Source organism: Hordeum vulgare, chromosome 3H (genome assembly GCF_904849725.1).
Source record: "Hordeum vulgare subsp. vulgare chromosome 3H, MorexV3_pseudomolecules_assembly, whole genome shotgun sequence".
NCBI lineage: Eukaryota > Viridiplantae > Streptophyta > Magnoliopsida > Poales > Poaceae > Hordeum > Hordeum vulgare.
The window spans coordinates 6,956,231-6,977,477 of NC_058520.1; the positions used below are offsets into that span (position 1 = coordinate 6,956,231).

At 44.1% G+C, this 21,247-nt stretch overlaps 1 protein-coding gene across 1 annotated transcript; it reads left to right on the forward strand.

Moving 5' to 3' along the window:
- The first annotated feature begins 9,448 nt into the window (after window positions 1–9,448).
- On the forward strand, window positions 9,449–11,448 carry LOC123442434 (indole-3-glycerol phosphate lyase, chloroplastic-like). Its single transcript, XM_045118484.1, has 7 exons — window positions 9,449–9,659; window positions 9,775–10,096; window positions 10,367–10,443; window positions 10,543–10,620; window positions 10,815–10,892; window positions 10,982–11,041; window positions 11,168–11,448. Exons 1-7 carry the CDS (start codon window positions 9,516–9,518, stop codon window positions 11,300–11,302), a joined length of 894 nt encoding a protein of 297 aa, XP_044974419.1. The 5' UTR covers window positions 9,449–9,515; the 3' UTR covers window positions 11,303–11,448.
- The last annotated feature ends 9,799 nt before the right edge of the window (window positions 11,449–21,247 follow it).

The window sequence follows — 21,247 nt, forward strand, 5'->3', positions numbered from 1 at the left end:
GAGAGTGTAGATCGTAGATTTTCTCAAAAAAGGAATAAAAGTGACTTGCTCAAATTCACTACGAGCAGGTTGAATTTAGAGTAGGGTGAATTCACAAGACAATTTTAATGACCAGTGCATTACCTTTTCCAACTTGTTGGTCTAGAATATTTCCACGCGGCAAGGCGTTGCGTTGCATCCGCGGCCGTATTTCCCACGTTCCCCGACAACCCTAGTCAGTACACACGGCGCCTTTCAAGGCCTAGATGACCGTGTTTCTCGATCGCTATTTCCACTATTCTCGATTGGTTCTTTACTCTCTCGCCTGCACGAACTCGGTGCTGGCGTTTTCGCTTTGGCATCCGGTGCAGCGCGCAAGTAGAGAGATGCCCGCCGCGGCCCGACGGCGAGTTGCATGGCGCCAACCGCAGCTGGGGTGCACGCGCGCTCGTCCGAAAGCCGGAGCGGACGGCACGAGCAGCCCCATCCACCATGACCAGGCATGTTCTCAGATAATTGATGTACGCTTGTGCCTTCTCGTGTTCGTCGGAGAAGCGAGGCACGCCGACCACCGGTGGAAATGTCCATAGCAAGCACGCGCGCTGGACTGCGCCAACGGCCACCACTGGTAGCTAGGGCACGCGGCTCTTATGGCTCGTCTCCTTACTCGCGGTTTTTACCACGTTCCAACAGCTGATGCAGTAACACGGGAGCTGGGATCACTGCCTTCGTACTAGTGTACTAAGCTTTGATCCAAAGTTAAAAACATGTAAACACTCAGATTGTTCCTGTCTTGGCTTTCGTTTTCCATGTAATTGAAGGACGGGGGCCGCCGCCTAGAATCAGATGCCTCCCGTCGCATCCACCGGGCAGCGGTCATATAATATCTCGCCGCATTATTGATTGGCTCCACGTTGGAAATGGGACCAGATTTTAAACGGAAACAGACAAAGGTACCTACATCAGACGCACTACTGTACTACTGCTCACAATCAGGATCTTAAAGCCGCTAGCTGCCCGGTTCAAAATGAAAAGGGAAAAACACAAAACCGCTCTTTCGGCCGGGCCCAAGCTTTCTTCCGAGGCGAGTGCTCTCGGCCGACACTATGTTAGGCGTGTCACGGCCTCCGTGCATGTGCACGCTAGATGTGAGCTTGATTAGTTGCAAGGTGTCAAGTCATCACAACAATATGGTTCATCCCATTGTTGCTTTGAAACCGATGGCATGCCCATCTTCTTTCTGAGCTCCAGCAAGGTATAGTACCACGGCACGGTCGGCATTTATCACAAACGGAAATCATAAGGAGCGCAATGTTCTTGGCACGACGCGATATCGCGGCCGCATGGATCTTAACCTGGACGCCGTCCACAACCAACCGTTCGCTCTTGTATGCCTATTGCGTGGCTAAATCCGAGCCGTTCGACCGAAAATGGATGGGTCTGATATCACACGAAGTGGGTATGGATGGTTGCTTACCAGGGTTTTTAGGAACCGTGCCTCCCTTTACTCCCGTCACCCCCTGCCTCTTTGTCTCCATCCCTACTCCCAATGCTTTATTCTTCGGTAAAGTTGCTTGTTGCTTCTTGTCGATGCGTCGATTCGAGGAGCCAGCGTCCGCTTTGCTGCTGTCGTCCGAGGTTTATGTTTTGTCCCCAAAGATTTTCTCTCGATTTAACATCAGCGTGTTAGTAAGAGAACACGAGAATTTGTCGCAGAGGCGGGGTGCACGCTCTTCAATTATGTTTGCGACGATAGGTAGTAGAAGGGAGGTGGCGGCGGTTCTTGTCGAAGCTCGCCGGTGGCCCCACCCGTAATGAGGGTTGCACGGAGAGGGGGTGCCACAGTCACGGTTACTTTGAATGCCACCATCCCACCCAATGGTGATCTATTTTATAATAGTTATCAGATAGGCTAGGGTTCAATGCCTAGTGCGATCTATGTTCTCTGAGCTAAATATTGCTATGAGGCTGCTCATAGTGGGGAGTAACATATAGTAGTATCATGCATATGTTACTATTGTATGATACTACCTTCATAGTGCATAGTATCATAAACTAGTATCATAATTGGTCTCATTTATTGACACACATGACACATAGTAGCATAGCATTTAACATGATACGTTATCTACCTATGTTACTATAACCCCCTCTCTCTTCTTTAATTACTTGCCACATCATCATGTTTGCTAATCCCAATGCTATGTTACTAGCTATGATACCCCCACTATGGCCAGCCTGACTTTGCTATGTTTAATGTTTGTCAACTAGGACTCAATTGATATAATTTCAGACCTGAACCGTATTCTATATATTTCATGAATATCTATGTGTTTGAATCTTCCCTGAAAGTTGTATGCACATGTTATAGTTTTCCACTAGAGACCTCGAAGTAACAATAATCAAAATATCAATAGGAATGATTGTAACTTGAGGATTACATCTATTCGCTGAGTGTTAATGCTTTGCTCTGGTGCTTTATAAAAAGAGATGTCTTAAGTACCCTCAATTTTCATTAGGACCCTATAAAAATGGGAGGGCATGACAAAAAATAATGTAGAGGTTATTATTGTAAGCACGTAGAGCTATATATGAATCACATGCCTATGTTAGTTGAAAATACGAGCTATCTGATTATAGTCTATGTTTATGCTAGTACATGATTGATTGTATATATGCAACGTTCCATTATCCCTCCACATGTCTATGTTTTCATGGTTGTCGCTCTGTTTATAAGTACTTGACAACTACTGAGTATTACAACAATTGATACTTCATCACATTTGCTACTGATAAATCCTCTCGAGCAAGTATTTTGTTTCGAGGTGTGGATAAATTGATAACTCAACTGCTAAAGTTAGGAGTATTGTTTGGTTACACTTGTGTCGAACCAATAAATTTAGATAGTGATATTCTCACCAAAGTGTATTGCGATCCCATACACTTGTGAGTTACTCCAAGCCAATCACACTTAACCATAAGATATCCAGAAGAAGAGCTCCCAAGAAACTAGATGCGCGTTGTTAGTATGGGAAATACTATTATTTCTATTAAATTAGTATGTCACACATCGTCACTAAGTTTAACTTTTATATCCGAATGTTTCCAATATTTCAGAAGAAAACTTCGAAAGACATAACATGCATTATAAGGAATAATCTCAAAAGTTTTGAAGAGTTGTGTGACCACTCCTCAAATGTGAGAACATAAGATCATTGATCGTCCTTTGTCTAGGGACACAAACCTCGCAAGGTAGGCCGTTGGGTCACCTCATCTCATTATATTAGAGGCAGAAGACCAAGGGCATGCAAGAACTAAAATTTAGAGCAGCATACCAAATAAGCTTGACATCAACGTTTTCCACTGACACCATCAAGTTGGTTCGAAGACAACAACCCACTGACTAGAAGTCGTCGGTAAGTTAAATCAAAATATTGGGGCTTCTCCTATACAAATTGCCTTGGCCACAACAACCACAACATAATGGTGATGGAGTTGTGAGACTTTTATTAAGTGTGATGTTGCGTCCACCATGAAGACACCCCAACAAAGGACATGAAAATCTGACATAAAGGAAACTTAAACAATACTCCAACACAGATATATGGTTCTCGCTGCTGACTAGTGCCAAATAGGCCGAAATCACTGTTCTCGCCTTAAGCCTAAACTATAGCATAAAATGAGCTCTATTTGAAATTATTTCACAATCTGACCCTTTTGACAACGTCACAGATCGTGGTGTTTCTTCTCCACATGGAAACGTCGAGATAGTTCACGTTGCTGCTCCACATGGAAACGGCGAGATAGCTCGCGTTGCAGCCCTTATGGAAATGACATGGCCTTTGGTGTTTCTGTCCCATATGTTTAAGTGTTCTGACAGTGATTTCATCAATGCTTGGCTGCATGCCTAGATTTAGAAACTTGTTTGAGACAAAACGCCATGGCCCTTGGCGTTTCCAACATGCCATGTCAGTGAATTTCATGGCCGTGTAAATATCTAGGAAAGAAATGCCAAAACCTCTCGTGTTTCTGTCCCATATATTTAAGTGTTCTGAAAGTGATTTCATCAATGCTTGGCTGCATGCCTAGATTTAAAAACATATTTGAGACGAAACGCCATGGCCCTTGGCGTTTCCAACCTGTCATATCAGCGAATTTCATGGCCGTGTAAATATCTAGGAAAGAAACGCCAAAGCCTCTCGTATTTCCGTCCCATATAATTAAGTGTTCCGAGAGTGATTTCATCAATGCTTGGCTGCATGCCTAAATTTAAAAACAAGTTTAAGACGAAACGCCATGCCCTTGGCGTTTCCAACATGCCATGTCAGCGAATTTCATGGCCGCATAAATATTTAGGAAAGAAACACCAAAGCCACTTGTGTTTCCAGAAAAGCTTCAAACGCCAAAGACCTTGGCATTTCCATGTAGCCTGCAACGTGAGCTATCTCGGCGTTTTCATGTGGAGCAGCAACGTGAGCTATCTCGGTGTTTCCATATGGAGAAGAAACGACACGGTCGGTAACGTCGTCGAAAGAGTCAGATTATGAAATAGTTTCAAACATAGTTCATTTTGTGCTATAGTTTTTTGATAACGCCAGAACAAAGATTTTGGTGTGCCGAATACGCTACTCGACGAGAGGGCACCGATGAAAACACTCACCGACAACTAGTTCTTTCTTTGCTTCTTTTATTCGATGCGTCCATCATACCATTGTGTTTTGCAATTAATAAGAATCATATTTTATGTTCAATTTTTTTGGAGAGAAAAACTATTGAAGTCTCATGATATTGCAGTAACACATGAAAGAAATGCATGTTGCTTTAATTGTTGTCTAAGATTCAAAGCTCAAAGCAACATGACCCGGCTGCTTCCTTCAAAAAAACATGTTTGTCTGAATCAGACATGCATTATTTATCCGCCAACAAGTATCTATGACCAAACAAGGGGTGTGAAACACCATCACACCGTATGACCAACACTTAAATTTGAACCGACAACAACACTGAAATAAACAAATCGAATGAGTTGCCAAACCAAAACTGATCACCTCCGTCAACAAGGCTGCACACACACGTACAAAGATCCTATTGATCACATTCAACTCAAGGTAAAAGAAAAAGTAATTGGCATGCGGCCATCTCTTTCGCGTATAGAAGCAGCAGTGTTCCTCCCAGGTCTGAATTGATGTGATCGTGCACGTCACACATGGCTAAACATGTTTTACTCGCTGCATATATCCATATTTATCTTGGTACTCATACTAAAATGATTGTATGGATCCCTAGTTGGTGCAGAGGCCGGTAATGTAAATCTCTCCCATTTTTTAAAAAATCTCTTCCATTTAAAAGATCACTCAAGAAAAAACACGTCACCCCCCTCGCGGGCGACACGGGAGGAGCCAACGACCGCCGCCAGCGTCTCGCCCCATGCCCGTCCTCCCCTCCACCGCCGCAGGTGGTCGGCGCCGGGCTAACCCGTGTGTGCGACGCGGTGGCGGAGGGCCTCTCCCCTCTCCCCCAGATCCATGGGTGGCGCGGGCCCCCAGATCCGCGGCGGCGCGGCGTCCCGGCGGCGACGCATGTGGTGGTGCCGGCGGGAATCGGCCGGATGCACATGGGATGGCGATGGCCGGGGTGGCGACCCCATGGCTGGGTGACGGCGAGCCCGTTGGTCCGACCGGTTCCGATATCAGATTCGGTGACTACCGGACGACGCGGGGGGTGGCGGCGGCCCGACGTGGTCGTCGATCTGGACGCGGTGGTGTCAGTGGCTCTTTGCTGGCCTGCCGTAGCTCCAGGGGTATCTTCGTCTCCGACCCGATCTGCTCCGGTTCGTGTTAGATCCGGTCCAGGGAGACCCATCTCCCGGTTCTGGCTACATGGATCTGGCGGCGACGGCTGGAACCTTTTGGTCTCTTCTCCGACAGAGAAGGCGGTGATCCGTGCACAAAAGCTGGATGGAGGTTCTTCGAGCGGATCCGGGTGAAAACCTCGTTCTCGGCTTGATGCCAAGACCGGCGATGGCGGCACTCTTTTGTGTCATTACCTTCTTGAAGGCATCGCTGTGGAGAAGCTCCAGTCCTCTATCCGCTACCTCCGGGGGAAATCCTAGATAAGTAGATCAGATGACGGTGTCACGTTGGCGTCGTTTCCTCCTTGGGGGCGTCATTCTTGGAGGCGTACACGGGATCGAGGGACCAGTGGGCGGCTTCTTTGGTGGAGTGGTGCTTCATCTTACCCATTCATGGCAGCGGATCTCGGCGGCGTGGCGTAGTGGAGACTCGGTGCCCGATGTGCGGAGATGGACTCGCGCCGGAGGAGGTAGCTTTCTTCCGTCAAGGTGACGTCGATGGCAGAGTGACCAGACAAGGTGGTAACCTCAGTATTTGCTGTGAAGACGGACATGTGGAAGATGGAGACGACGACACATGCGAGTGCGTCAGACCGGTTTGTGCCCCAGACCCGGTATGTGGCTCGGCTGGGGCTTTTGGCTTTTGATGTTAGGCTTAGGTGAGTGACCTGGAAAGTTGGCCTAGCTAGCACCCTTCATCATATGGATAGGAATAGCGACAGATGTTGACAAGATGACGGATTCAGACATATTATTGTAATACTTGTAGAGTCTTCGAGAATAATCAATAAAGTAGCCGCATACATCTTTCAAATGCAAAGATCGGACATCATCCTCGTTTTTTTTAAAGAAAACATATTCATCGACCGAGTGCGCCTAATTAAGCAGCCTCCAAGTCGTACGTACGTCCACATCCACATACTAATGCAATGTTAGGAAGTTGACACAAGAAATTTAACAAGTTGTATAATGCAACCTCCACGTCGCTTCCTCTACAAACTTATTAATCATCCGTAAAATAAACGCCACCTACAGAAAGAGAGGTGCTCCTATTTACTGTGGATATGAGGTCAAGGTCGCTCACCTTTGCATGTTGATATATATGATGATAGATGGAGGACCGCTACGTGCAGCAGCTCCGAGACATAATATCATTCTTCCATTTCTCTTTTCCTTCGCTTGGTACAGTCGACTGACGATGCACGAATTAGCCTTGGAATTGACATGCTGGAACCATGCCAAGTGCCGGTATCTACTCTAGCGCTGCTGCGTTTTTCTCCCCCTCAATAATTGAACTCACTTGTGGAAGAGAGACAAAGATAGTAGATAGCAGGTGGAATTTTCGGATCGGAACTGATCTTAATTGATCTAGCAAAAGCAAAAAAAAGCGCATCCAATCATTCGTCCGCGTCTGTAGATAAGCCGAACATGAGGAGGAGAAAAGTTCATGCTGATGCTCTGGAGAAATTATCTATTTCTCTTGGTGACCAAACGGGATCGAGCACCGAAACGCCCAGAGTAGAAAGGGAGCTGCACAAATTAAAGCTACGGTCTCTGGTGATAGATGCTGTCCCACCTCTCCAAATCGATTTTTAGTTTAATCATCTCGACAAATTAGGCAATGCCTTGCTTGCGTGGATCGGTCATAAACGAAAAACTTCTCGGTAAAGTGTTGTTAAGATATATGCGTCAACATTGGGGGGCATAAATTATCCTACAAATCTGCACAATAAAGGAGTGGTACGTGCTTCGATCGGTTAACCGAATAGGATGGATGCCTACTTGATCTACATAACCTACTGCTAAGCGTGTCGTACACCTATTTGAGCTGATCTTGTCTCTCAACATTGTGCGATTTGCTCTCTCAAAAAGAAAAACACTGTGCGATTTGTTGCAGCAAATGGACCGTTCTTTTTCGATGATGTACGTTGGACCTCTACTTTCTGGTCGCCCGAGCAATAATGCCAAAAAAAAGGAGCTTGTTCCAGACAACAAAACCATCAGTCGACAGATTAAAGTTGGCCATGTTGATGTGATCTATAGCCTAAGATAAGATGGCCAGTAAACTGGCTAGGACAACTAGGTAGGTAGTGCTGGCGTGCTGCATGTTGTGCTCAAGTATGTACTATGTACGTGTGAGCGTGAGAAAAGCTCGACCAGAGATCATGGGCGACCTTTGGTTAATCCCGTGATGGTATCATTTGGGCCCGCGATTATCTGCTACTTCATTGGTGGTTCAGTACTACAAGCTGGCTTAGCTCATCTAGGTCTTTTTTGTTTATCATAAGGATTTAAGACAACGATGTTACACTTGGCGAGTTGGCTTTCCTCTCAAGTTGAGTTGGTAATACTAGCTAGTGCAAATTAAGCATCCTTCAAAAGAATTCCATCCCCGTTAGTGCCTACCAAACCGAATTGCCATCAAGCTCCAGTTCCACGCATGGCGTCTCCTCTCTTCGAAACCGAACGTTACGTGGCAATTTACAGGCGACTTTCTTCCGATGCTTCCGTTTTAGGTACAGATAGGCCCGTTTGCTCAGCCAACCTGGTGCTGCTCACACAAATGCATATGGCCATAGGAACTAAAGAGACGGAGATACCTTGACGCGCGGTGCAGTGGTTGCATCAGAAAAGATATACTCCCTCCGTTCTAAAATAAGTGTCTCAACTTTGTACTAGCTCTACTATAAAGTTGTATTAATCTTGAGACAGTTATTTGGGACGGAGAGAGTATGTCGTGGCAGCTAGCACGCCGCACATCGTAAAAGTGGTCCTCGGAAGGCGTTTTCGAATCTTCCCTTTCTTTGCTACTTGCAGTTTTGCTTTAGTTTTGTTCTCGATTCACGGTGTACGTGTTGATCGCTCGCCAACTTGGATGTGTGCAGCCGGGAGCACACAAGGATAGGGCAGTCCTGATTATTGCATGCTTTGAGCAACATACCCATTTTTACGTTATCTTTCCCCGAGGTGGTGCCAAAATGGGTGTCAAAGGGATGGGATCATCGTAGAGCTAGGTCCTGCGATCATTACTCCTTGGGATTCATTGGTCCTAAAAAGTAGGGGCACCGTTGTAAAAGTGTTAAAAAAAGTCCTAAAAAGTCCTTTTCATAAGAACTTTTTTCTTTAGTCTTAAATACCCCTTTTAGTCTCTAAAAGTCCTTCATGTTTTTCTCATACGGGACTAAAAGGGACTTTTTTTTTAGTCCGTACGGAAAAAAGTCCTTGTAAAAAAACACCCCTTAGGTCCTGCGATCATTACTCCTTGGGATTCATTGGCCCTCCCAAATGTTAATCATAGCAAAGTCTCCTGGGCACCAGATATATATATATAGCTCCCCATTTGAGGGCATTCAGACCTGCCATAATGTTCTGCCTTTTTTCCTTCTTATAAATAAAGCATTGTTCACTACTTCCCTTCACCCTTCAGGTGTATTTTCTTAATAAAAAAAATAAGGTTGTTGTTTTGGCAATCAAATTGAAACATAACCATATTCGTTGAAAACACATCACGGTCTAAAATGCTTAATTTACCCCGCGAAAGAACAATTGAACAAATTGCAGAATGGGGCGCATATATGGATATATATATATAAAAGTCACATTCCCAGTTCTTGTGATCAGAAAAGATCTAGGGATATATTAGAGGATAAACCCTCCCATCGTTTCTCTCCACAGAACAGATTCCATGTCCGGAAATCCAGCACCCACGGCCACAGCCCCGGCGGCGTCGCTCGCCGAGGCGCCGGCGCCAACGCCCGTGCCTGTCGCCGCCGGCGATCGCGGCCCGTCCGTTTCGCAGGCCATGTCCAAAGTCATGGAGAAGGGCAAGGTACGTGAGTGACATGCAGCACGTACGTGCATGCGTAGACATGTGTAGGGATCGGTGGATCCGCGTATGGATGTTGAGGTTTCACCGCCGCGCGCTCGCGCATGCACGCATGCAGACAGCGTTCATCCCGTACATCACCGCCGGCGACCCCGACCTGGCGACGACGGCAGCGGCGCTGAGGCTCCTCGACGCGCTGGGCGCGGACGTCGTCGAGCTCGGCATGCCGTTCTCGGATGCCTCCACCGACGGGGCCGTCATCAAGGCCTCGGCCGCGCGCGCGCTGGCCGCTGGCGCGACGGCTGACGCCATCATGGCGATGCTGAAGGAGGTGACGCCGCAGCTTTCCTGCCCAGTGGTGATCTTCTCCTACTTCAGCCCCATTGCACAGCGAGGGACGGCGAGCTTCGCCGCCGCGGTCAAGGAAGCCGGCGTAAAAGGTAATTAATCCGGCAGACTATCAGTGCAAATCAAACCCACCCACATTTCAATCTCCAGTTAATGACATTACGCGGACTCATCTTAAATATAATGTCCTTTCACTGATCATGATTCGTTAGTCTAAATTCTAGTAAATGCTAACCAAATTACTGAAGCCAAATACCATATCCATCTTTTCATACTGGAAGAATATTTGTTGCCTGACTCTTTATCTTACTACCTCGATCGACGGATATAGACAGCCTCTTATGCATTCGTATGTGTTTCAGGTCTTATAGTACCTGATCTTCCTTACGCCGAGATAAGTGCTTTCAGGGATGAAGCCATCAATAACGATCTAGAGCTGGTAACTACAAGTAACTTAATTCGACCATTTACAGTTAGTATTTCATATCACTGAGTAGCACCAACCATTATTAAGTAAGTATGGAATTAATGTTTGCAGGTGCTACTTACAACACCATCTACACCGGCGGAGAGGATGAAGGAGATCACTGAAGCTTCAGGAGGCTTCATTTACCTTGTACATTTTTGCAGATGCACATATACGAATCATAACTTTTTGTTGTTAACTGGGCATGATAATTCTGCAAAAAGATACCGGGCATGATGATTAAAATTTAGTGATAATTTGCAATTTTGGGAAACGGAAGGCAAAGCCTTAGGGCCTCTTCATCTTTGGGTATCCAGAACCACTCATAATCACATTATATGCAGGTAAGTGTCGACGGAGTTACAGGTGCCCGCGCAACCGTGAACCCACGCGTTGAGAGTCTTCTTAAGGAGATTAAGCAGGTTTACCCGATATATGTACTTTTTCGGTTTATGGTAATTAAATGATACTTACTAGCATTGGATGCTAATGTCATTCCGATTGTTTGCAGGTCACTGACAAGGCAGTGGCTGTTGGCTTTGGAATTTCGACCCCTGACCATGTTAAGCAGGTAGATAATTTGTTTACGACCACATTGGAACATTCACGATAAGTTAATACCATGATATATTTATATCAAAAGTTACCAAGTTAATCAATTAAGTTGTGGATGTGTACTAACTGTACATGAGAACAGATTGCAGAGTGGGGTGCAGATGGAGTGATCATCGGCAGTGCAATGGTGAAGCAGTTAGGTGAAGCTGCTTCTCCAGAAGAAGGGTTGCAAAGGTTGGAAGTCTATGCCAGGAGCTTGAAGGATGCACTGCCATGATATATGAATGAGTGAACTCCATTTTTACCCCCTTGGATCACGTTGGTGGCTTAATTACCCCATTTAGTAGATTTTCACATTTATATCCAACTGAAGCAAACATGTGCCACTAATTCACTTTTCTTAAAAACAAATCTACGTTCTGACTCCTTGGACCCATGATTTTTTTGTTTGTTTGTTTTGGTTTAGTGTTGAGTCTGGATGCCACGTCCGTTGGTTTATTTCTGTTTGTTTTTGTTTGTTTTGGTTTTGCGACGGTTTCACGTTTGTTTTGACTCGGGTGGTCCTTGAAGCGGCGGATGTCGCCATCGAGGAAGTGCTTGACACGGTAGACACACTTTAACCCGACCTGCCTCGCTTGCCTCACCATGAGGCAGTGCTCCCATGCCGCGTCGTGGTGCTGCGTCTCGACCGGCATGATCATCTTTGGCCCCACCGCTGCACCCTCCTACTCCTTCAATTTCTCATCCACCTTGTCCTTTGTCACTGTTGTTGTTGCCACCACCGCTACCTCAGCTTCCTCCGGTGTCACCATCTTGTGTCGTCGCTGCTAGCTCCCTCTCTGCATAAGCTATCAACACTAGCTCTTGTTAGTCACTGATGAATTAATCCCGAAAGAGATGCATAAGTTGTCGGAGGGTTGGACGGCCACATATGACCTCCACAATCTAAGGTAGTAGTCATATGTGCTAATCTATGGGCATCCTCATTACAAGAGCGTTGTTCATAGCGAATTCACATGCCAAATATTGACTAGACCATGCCATTGTCATCGAGTTGTTTTGGGGAATGAAGTTCTCTTATAATTCTTGGACAGAGAGATTCTACCTTCACCTTGTTTAGAAGAAGATCTTCCCGGGGCACTAGAGCCTCTTTGCATCCACATGTTTTGAGCATCGATTGATTTGTAATACTATCATAAACGACAATAAAGGTGCCTAAGAACACACCTTGTTCATCGCGACAAACAACAGCCACATACCCTTTGTTTGCAGCCTTAGCAACAACACCATCAAGAATGTTTGTATATGTTTGAGCATGAGAGAATCCCTAGTGCCCGACCAAGTATTATGGGCGGCCCTAGGTACCATGATTTTGGGCCCAACCCACTCATCATCACAAATATCCTGCTTAATCAAACTCTGACTAACACACTTGGCATCCATGTCTTGATCCATTGTTGTTGTTGTCCATGATGATGCCACATTATTGGACCATTAGATTTCCCATTGATTCCTGCTGCCAGAAGGAGAGTGTCCACAATGGTTGATTCATTGCTACTAGTTAACCTATCTCATCTAGTCTTTTAGTAATATTTAGATGTATTGAACACAATGATTTATTCTGCTTTTCCAGTTGGCTTCCCTCTCAACTTGGGTCAATATAATACAAATAAACTTGTTTGAAAAGTCGTCAATCCCGGTTAATGCCTACCCACCCCATTCAACACGAGCCAAAGGATAGCCATCAACTTCTAGGGAATCCATCAACTTTGGTCCGTCTCTCACTCGACCAGCGTTCGAGTATCTCTTTTCCTCCACCATATCTTGGATGTTGCTGCAGCTTCACCGGAACGTTGCCGGGAAATTTACACGCAACTTTCTTCCAATGCTTCCGTTTTAGGTAAAGATAGCTGTTGTGGGGCGATATATGCTCTCAACTCCAGGCCAGTTAATCTGGTGTTGATCACACGGGGTATAGGAACTAAAGGCCAGAAAGGGTGACATAGATATCATGGTTGTCCCGTCATAAAGTCGATGCCACAACACATCAAGAAAAATGGTCCTCCACCAAAGTCGGTGTCGGATCCATAGATGTCTGGCTTTGAATCTTTCATTTATTTGCTGCTTGCAATTTTGCTTTGGCTTGTTTTTTTGTTCGTGGCATACGTGTTGATGGTTCACCGGCGTGGAGCCTAGACAAGGATATTTCTCATGTCTGAATGGCCTACGATCTAGGCCAGAGGCTTGAGAACCTAATTGTATGCGCCCGGATCCATCGCCCATTATGCATGTGTATTGTTTCTTCATTATGCCGTGTGACAGAGACGAGAGACAAACACATTAACACATGTTCCATATGTAATTGCAGGGTTGTACTTGTTGACAAGGACATGTTATGCGCTCGTCTGTAAGAAAATCATTACGGTCGCTTGTATGCCAATCTTATTTGTGAAGTCAGACCAGTCCGATCGCACATCCAGTTAGTGTCATATCTATATGACAATACTCCGATCATGATCCATGCCCCCCTCCCTTCCCCCACACACCCCTGCCGCCTAGTTCCAAATAGGCCACCGGAGGAGAAAGGACTCAATGGAAATACTCATTGGTGACAACTCCCTCTAGTTGGGTTTATAAACCAGGCATGAATTTTGAGGTCTTTGACATGACGAACAAAACATATGTAATATGCCACAAAATTATATCATTAGAAACTTCATTTGACAATGAATCTAAAGATGTGTATTTTATAACAATATAACATATATGCTTCCCTAGTAACATTGATGACCTAAAAACATGTGACCAACTTATAAACCTAATCGAAGGGAGGGAGTTTTTCTTTTGCTTCTCTTATTGGAACTCTTGAGCCTACTATTAACTTTCTCGGTACCAATTCGCATCTTGTAACCAGTAAGGTCTCATATCTTTCATTCTGGAGAGGGGCAAAGAATAAATAACCACATGTAAAGTACTGCACTAATGCATGTTGCTTGAAGAGCGGCCCAAACCTCAACCGTGACATATGCTCCGACTGTTTCCTTCAAGAAAACATGTTTGTCTAGATCAAACAAGCATTACTTAGCCGGCAGCAAGCATCTGTGAGCAGACAAGGGGTGTCAAAGATCAACGCATTGCACCGTACGACCAACTCTCGAGTCTGAACCAACAACAACAACAATAACAACGAAATGAACAAACCAAATAAGTTGCTCCATCAGAATTGATCATGGCGCCCATCAGCAAGGCTGCACACACATGTACAAAAATCTTATGCATGACGGTGAGTTCAAGGTGACGCCCGGAGCTGGGGAAAACATGCAATTTAACGTGCCATCTCTTTCGTGTATTGAAATCGTGGTGTTGCTTCCAAGTCTGAACCGACGTGATCTTGCACCGCACACACGGCTAAACATGTTTCACTGTCTGTCCATATATCCATCGGCCCCTTTGCGCCTAAGCAACCACTACCTAGTCATACGTACGTAGCGTCCATATACTGATCCATCAACGTTACCAAGTCCACAGAAGAAATTTAACAAGTTGTAGCTTTCAGTCTACCATGGCAACGCAAATTCCACGTAGACGGCTTCGTCTCCTCTGGAAACTTGCCCATGAACCGGCCGCTAATTCTCCCTAAAATAAACGCCACCTTGACAAGGAGAGGCATTCCTATTAATTGTGGATATGAGGTCAAGTGGGGTCACATTTGCAAGTTGATATTTACTCCCTCCGTTCCTAAATATAAGTCCTTGCAGAGACAGTACTAAAGACTACATACGAAGCAAAATTGATGAATCTATACTCTAAATAACGTTCATATACATTTATATGTAATCTGTTAGTGAAACTTTAAAAAAAAATTAAGAATAAAGAGAGTATGATCGATGGATGACCACTACGTGCAGCATCTCCTAGTCCTAACATAATTTTCCTGCATTTCTCTTTTCCTTCCTTTGGCACGATTGATCGATCGATCGACAATACAAGTAGCCTTGGAATCGAGTATTATTGTGCTTTTGTGATGCTGGAGACATGCCAAATGCCGGTATCCACTCCAGTGCCCTGCGCTTTTCTCCCCCTCAATAATTGAACTCACTGACCTGGACGGCTCTGGCTTTACTCGCAGCTAGTAGTGCTCTAGATCCATCACGCCAATGAAAGCACGGCGTTGGCACTGTGGAAGAGAGACAAAGAAAGGCAGAGGATGGATTTTTTTTCTGACCGGAACTGATCTGAATCGATCCGGCAAATGCAAAAAAAGCGCATCCAGTCATTCGTCCGCGTCTGCAGATAAGTCGAATAAAAAGTGCAGCATAGCATATTATCCTGGGACCTGAAATGATCTTGCTACTAGCTTATTATCCGAGTCTCCGCTGCGCCACGCTGCCGAGATCCACCGCCATCAATGAGTAGGATGAAGCACCGCTTCACCAAAAAAGCCTTCCACTGTTCCCTCAAGCCCGTGCATACCTCCAAAAATGACGTCCTAAAAGAAAAACACATTTGCGCGCCGCCGTCATCCGATCTACTGATCTAGGGTTTCCTTCGGAGGTAGCGGATAGAGGTCTTGAGCTTCTCCACGGCGATGCCCCCAAGAAGGTGACGACATAGAAGAGTGCCGCCATCGCCGGACTTAGCAACAAGCCAAGAACAAGGATTTATCCCGGATCCGCTCGACGAATCTCCGTCTCACATCGTGCGCACAGGCGACCACCGATCTCGGCCATCGCAGAGCAAGCTAGCCACTCAGGCCAGATCAGATCTGACCAAAGGGCCAACTACGCCTGCAGCTGACCAACCAACCAAGTTCCTTCATGCCGTCGCTGATCCAAGGAGACAGCGCCACGGCCAGATGCAGCAGTTGCATCTGCCGCCGAGAGCGATCCACCGCTGTGCAGAGTCTCGAATCTGGGAACACACATTCGTGCGCCTGGATGCCCCGTACCACCCACCCGCGTGAGAAGGAGAGGCTCCTCCGCCACCGCCGTCATCCGCCCGGTCTTAGCCCGGCGGTTTCCTCCAACGGTGGCGGAGGGGAGGGATGGGATGGGGAGAGACCGTCGGCTAGGGTTCGAGCCCCTTGGCCGCCCGCGCGGGGGGCAGCAGAGGGGAGGGGGGAACGCGTAAGATGCGATCTGTTCAATTGCCTGCTACTAGCTTACTCCCTCCGTCTACAAATAAGTGTATATATAGATTAGTATTTAGTCAAAAAGTTTAAAATTTGATCGGCTTTATAGAAAATAGTAGCAACATATATGGCATGAAAATGATATATTTGGAAACATCATGTAAAGACAAATCTATTGATACTAATTTGATGTCATAAATGCTAGCACTTTTTTTAATAAAGTAAGTCAAAGTTTAACTAGTTTGACAGACTGAAAAGGAAAAAATACACTTATTATCGGACGGAGGGAGTACATATCTGTACTTCACTAGGATTAAAGCGGTAGTATCTGCTTCTATCAAAACGAAGCATCCGGTTTTACGAATAGTCGAATAGGATGGATAACTACTTGGCATACGTGACATACCGCTGATAGTGCGTTACTACTACTTGTACCAAGTACCCTAGATATGACATATGTTTCATGCTAATGAAAACACAAGTTGAACGAGACGTCATTGTTAATCAGACAAGGAGCTTTTCATCCAACCAGAGGAATATGTACACCTGCTTGAGCTGATCAAGTCTCTAGAAATCTTGCAACGAATCGACCGTTCTTTTTCGACGACGTACGTCGGACCTCTACTTTTTGGTCGCCCAACCAATCGTGTCTAAAACCCCTTACATCCGTCGACACACTAAAGTTGGCCATGTTGATTCAATCTATGCCCAAGATAAGATGATCACTAAACTAGCTAGGTAGTGCTGGCATGCTGCGTGCTGTGCGGGGTGACGGGAGAGCAGTCTGTTTTAAGTTCGTGTGAGCGAGAGAGTAAGCCCGACCAGACATCATGGGCGACTCTCTTGTTCCCATGATGAAATTATTTGGGCCAGCCCACTCATCTTCACACACATTCTGCTCGACAAACTCTAACAGACAAGTTTCACATCCATGTCTTGATCTGTTGATGATGATGACGCGTTATCAGATCATTAAATTTCCTCTTCATCTGCTACCAAAAGCAGGGCATCCGCAATGGTGGATTCCATGCGAACGGTGCCACCCAACTTTCTTCCGGTGCTTCTGTTTTAGGTACAGAAGATAACAACATATGCTCTGAACTAACTCCCGGTCCATCTGCTCGAGCGAATCCGGTGCTGATCACGCAAGTGCATATAGGAACTAAAGAGACGGGGATACCTTGACCCATAGTGCGGTGCGGCGGTCGCATCAACAAGATCGAGATGCCAAGCCAGGGTGGGTGCGCGCAACACATCACCAAAACGATCCTATGCCAAAGCCGGCTTTGAATCTTTCGTTTCTTTGCTACTTGCAGTCTTGCTTTAGTTTGTTCTCCGGTTCCCGGCGTACGTGTTGATCGCTCGCCAACGTGGATGTGTGAAGCATAGAGAAGGATATTTCTCATGTCTGAATGGTCTGGACTCTACACCAGAGGCTTGTAAGAGCTTAACTGAATGCGTTGATTCCTTGTGGAGGCTCTCACGATTCCTTATTGTTTGTTTATGTCGTCTGGCCCTGATCATACACGAACGCATCAACGCACATGTTCCATATGTAATTGCCCATTTGTACTCGTCGACAACGACATGTTATGTGCTCGTCTGCAAGAAAATCAAATCATTAAGCTGTGAAGTCAGACAGATTTGCATCGATCTGCTGACCGCATCTCCTACAAATATCCACTTACCTTCTATTTTAAGATGCCTGTGAGTTTTCTTCCCTCCACGCAACACTGACTTTTATTTTCAAAGAGACGCAAGTTGAAGGTTATTCCAAGAAAAAGTGAAGATAGAACAATTGTCCTGTCAAGACAGCAAAACAGATTTTACGTACAGAGGAGCCAGCAGACCAACTCAGATTCCCGGGGATACTAGCCCTCTTGCGCTCTATCTCCCTCCCTCACTGCTTAGCCATGAAACCTCTCTTGGCCGCAGAATGTTGCGATGGAGCAAAAGAGTGGACGACGTCGACAGGGAATGGTTTTCATGTCCGAAATGTGAGGAGGAGAAAGAAAGGGACGTGATGTACCTCCCTCCGGTGCAACGTTTCTTTTCTCTACTTTCTTACCTTTCCTTTTCACTTTATGTTTGCGTTCCTTTTCTAAAAACTTTATATTTGCGTGTTTTACATGGACCGAAGAGTATATTGACTCTGCTATTGATTTGACTTGTGCTCTTTTGGTAAAGGAAAAATAAAAGCAGATGAGATTGAATGGGTAGTAGGTTCCGACTTATCTTGGGCATCATATCTTTCATTTTCTGAGTAACATGTGTCGCTCATTGGTGAAATATCTAATGTTTTGCATGATTTTCGTGAAAATTAGCAAGATGGCATCCTTACACAGAATTAACTAGGTTTCTTTCTTTAAATCATGAAATATCAAGATCAATTTGATATTTTTTTAATTAAAACTAGAGAAATTAAATAAAGAGGACTACGTTACAACTAGCTAATGGGGTAACTGAATATAGATGGATCGAAAAGGCCTTAAACAAAGTGGAAGTTACAGCCAAAAGCTTAATCCACAAAATTCTAGCTAATGAAGAGGTTGAACTTCGTTGCCATTGCTCCACCATAGCTCTCGTCGGTGACCGACAACATTGAGAAATTTGGCCAATGAAGTTGATGTAGGGTTGATGATTCACCTTTATATGTATGAAGTACATGTTGTGTGTGTCTCTATGGAAAGGAGTAGTTAACATGGTGATGTCCGTAGGATGCTCCGCATCGGAACTGTAATGGATGATCTTGTAAAAAATTGTGATTAGATGCCTTTTATCATGATGTAATATAATGTGCCTCATCTCACAGCATCCTTCCCCTTCCTTATAGATGGTGTGAATAAAAGTATCATCTTACCCTCGTATTTTTCTTAGGCCCACCATGTCACAAAAATAAGCCTCTGGATAATTTACAAATTATTGTTCTGGTGTTTCAGTTGAGTCATAGATATTCAAATTCAAATCTTCATAGAGCTATAAATTATGTTGTTGGTGATGATTCCTTTGATCAAACTTTAAGGAAAATTGATATTAGGCTAATATTATATTGTGTATCTTTGATGATGTCATGAATGCATGAGTTATATTTCACCTACTTAGCCCAAAATGGGATACAATTGATGTTGATTTTAAATCATAGTTAAATACACATTACGAAAGTCTAATAAACTTCAGGTGGTGCAAAATACTCCCTCTGTTTTTAAATATAAATATTTTTAGAGATTTCAATATGGACTATTTATGGATGTATATACACGTACTTTAGAATGGATTCACTCATTTTTCTCTATATGTAGTCTGTATTGACATCTCTCAAAAAACCTATATTTAGCAACAGGGGAAGTAGTATATAGGACGCCTTTGAATTATAAGATTTTTATTCTATAGTTTTAGTCTTCAAATATTGTATTTAGCTGCTCAGAGAAACTGAAAATGGGAGAGAGAAAGGAAAAAAAAAGGAACATAAAAAAAAACATACACACACAGTGCCACATTGTCGACATAATACACATGGGCGCTTGCTCTTGGGTCTACTATTTTCCTCTCAATGTCTTAGATTACTAGACGATGTCCCGCGCGTTGTTGCGGGAAATTTGTTAAAAATATATGGATGAATGTTAGAAAACTAATGTTAATGCAAAAATCATTATAAAAATGTCTTGCTTAATTACCTAGAAAAAAAATTCATGCATAAGGGTATGTTTTGCGAGAAAAGATTAATAAAAAAAGTAACATACGACTACATGCATGATTTGATGATATGACATTGTTATATGGAGAGGAAACTTGGGTAGTGGGTTCTAACTATTTAAGAATAGAAGATTCTTCAACTTTCTACTAAATTTTAGTCATTATTCTTTTCACTCTTTTTTTTCCTTCACATTTTATTAAATGAAATTTGTGCATATATGTGACTTTTTAAAATATGCAATGAATTGTTTTTATATCAAAATCCGTGAATTGTTTTTAGAAAAACAAGATGGCCATTTTATTATATACATGAAGTTTATAAAACACAAGGATACAACTTTTATATCAAATTTGTTGTTTATACATGAATATTTTATATTATGATACCTGATTTATTAAATTGCTATGAAAATTATTTTAAATAGCTTTTCACAAAAATGTAATGAAAATTAGGAAAAATGATTTTTCAAAGAAAAGCCAGTGGGTCCATGCGGCCCAGCCCATATCAGGGCCGTGGGCACTTGCCTAATTATTTCTTGTGAATAAGGTGGCAAAGAGAGGACTCGTCATCCACGACAAATCATATTTGACGTCCGCCCACATGAAATAGGGGAAACCACTAGTTAGCAAGCGCTCCTTCAAAAGCCTTCCGGCAAACACTCCCACACGCCACCATTTGGCGCGTTCTCAACCGCTGGCACATGTCGCGTTCTGAGCGCTTTCTCCATATTTGTTTTTCTATTTTTTTGCACGCGTTTTCAGCGTTTTAGATTATTTTTTTCTGATTTTTTTGGTATTTCGGTTTTCCACCGATCTTTCTTAGCTTTTTTACGAAAAAAAATCAAAAACAAATAGCGAAAAAAATGTATTTTCTGTTTTTTTTTTGCGAGAGGCACGATTTTGCTTTCGCAAGAGCCACGGTTTTGCCTTCTTGAAAACGAAAAAATAGATTTTCTGTTTTTTTACGAGAGGCATGGTTTTGCTTCCATGAGAGGCATGGTTTTGTCTTCGAATGCATTTTTTTCATGATAGGGACTGTTTTGACTTTGTGAGAGGCACGCATGTCTCTCACAGAAAGGAAAGAATACGTTTTTTTCGCAAGAGGCAGGATTTTGTTTCTGTGAGAGGCATGATTTTACCTTGATGAGAGGCACATAAACCTAAAAAACGTGTTTTCTATTTTTCCCTATCATGAGAGACACGGTTTTCTGGTCCGGTTTTTTTGCAAACAAACAAGTTCGCCAAAGCCTATCAACATGGAATGTAGTTTTGAAGATCTCGACTCGATAAATCCAACGGTGAAAACAGTTCGAGATTTCGACGCACGGTTTAGGAGATAAAACATTTTAAAGTACGAATCTACGGAAAAAGGAAAAAATTCCAAGTTGTGACGAGTGG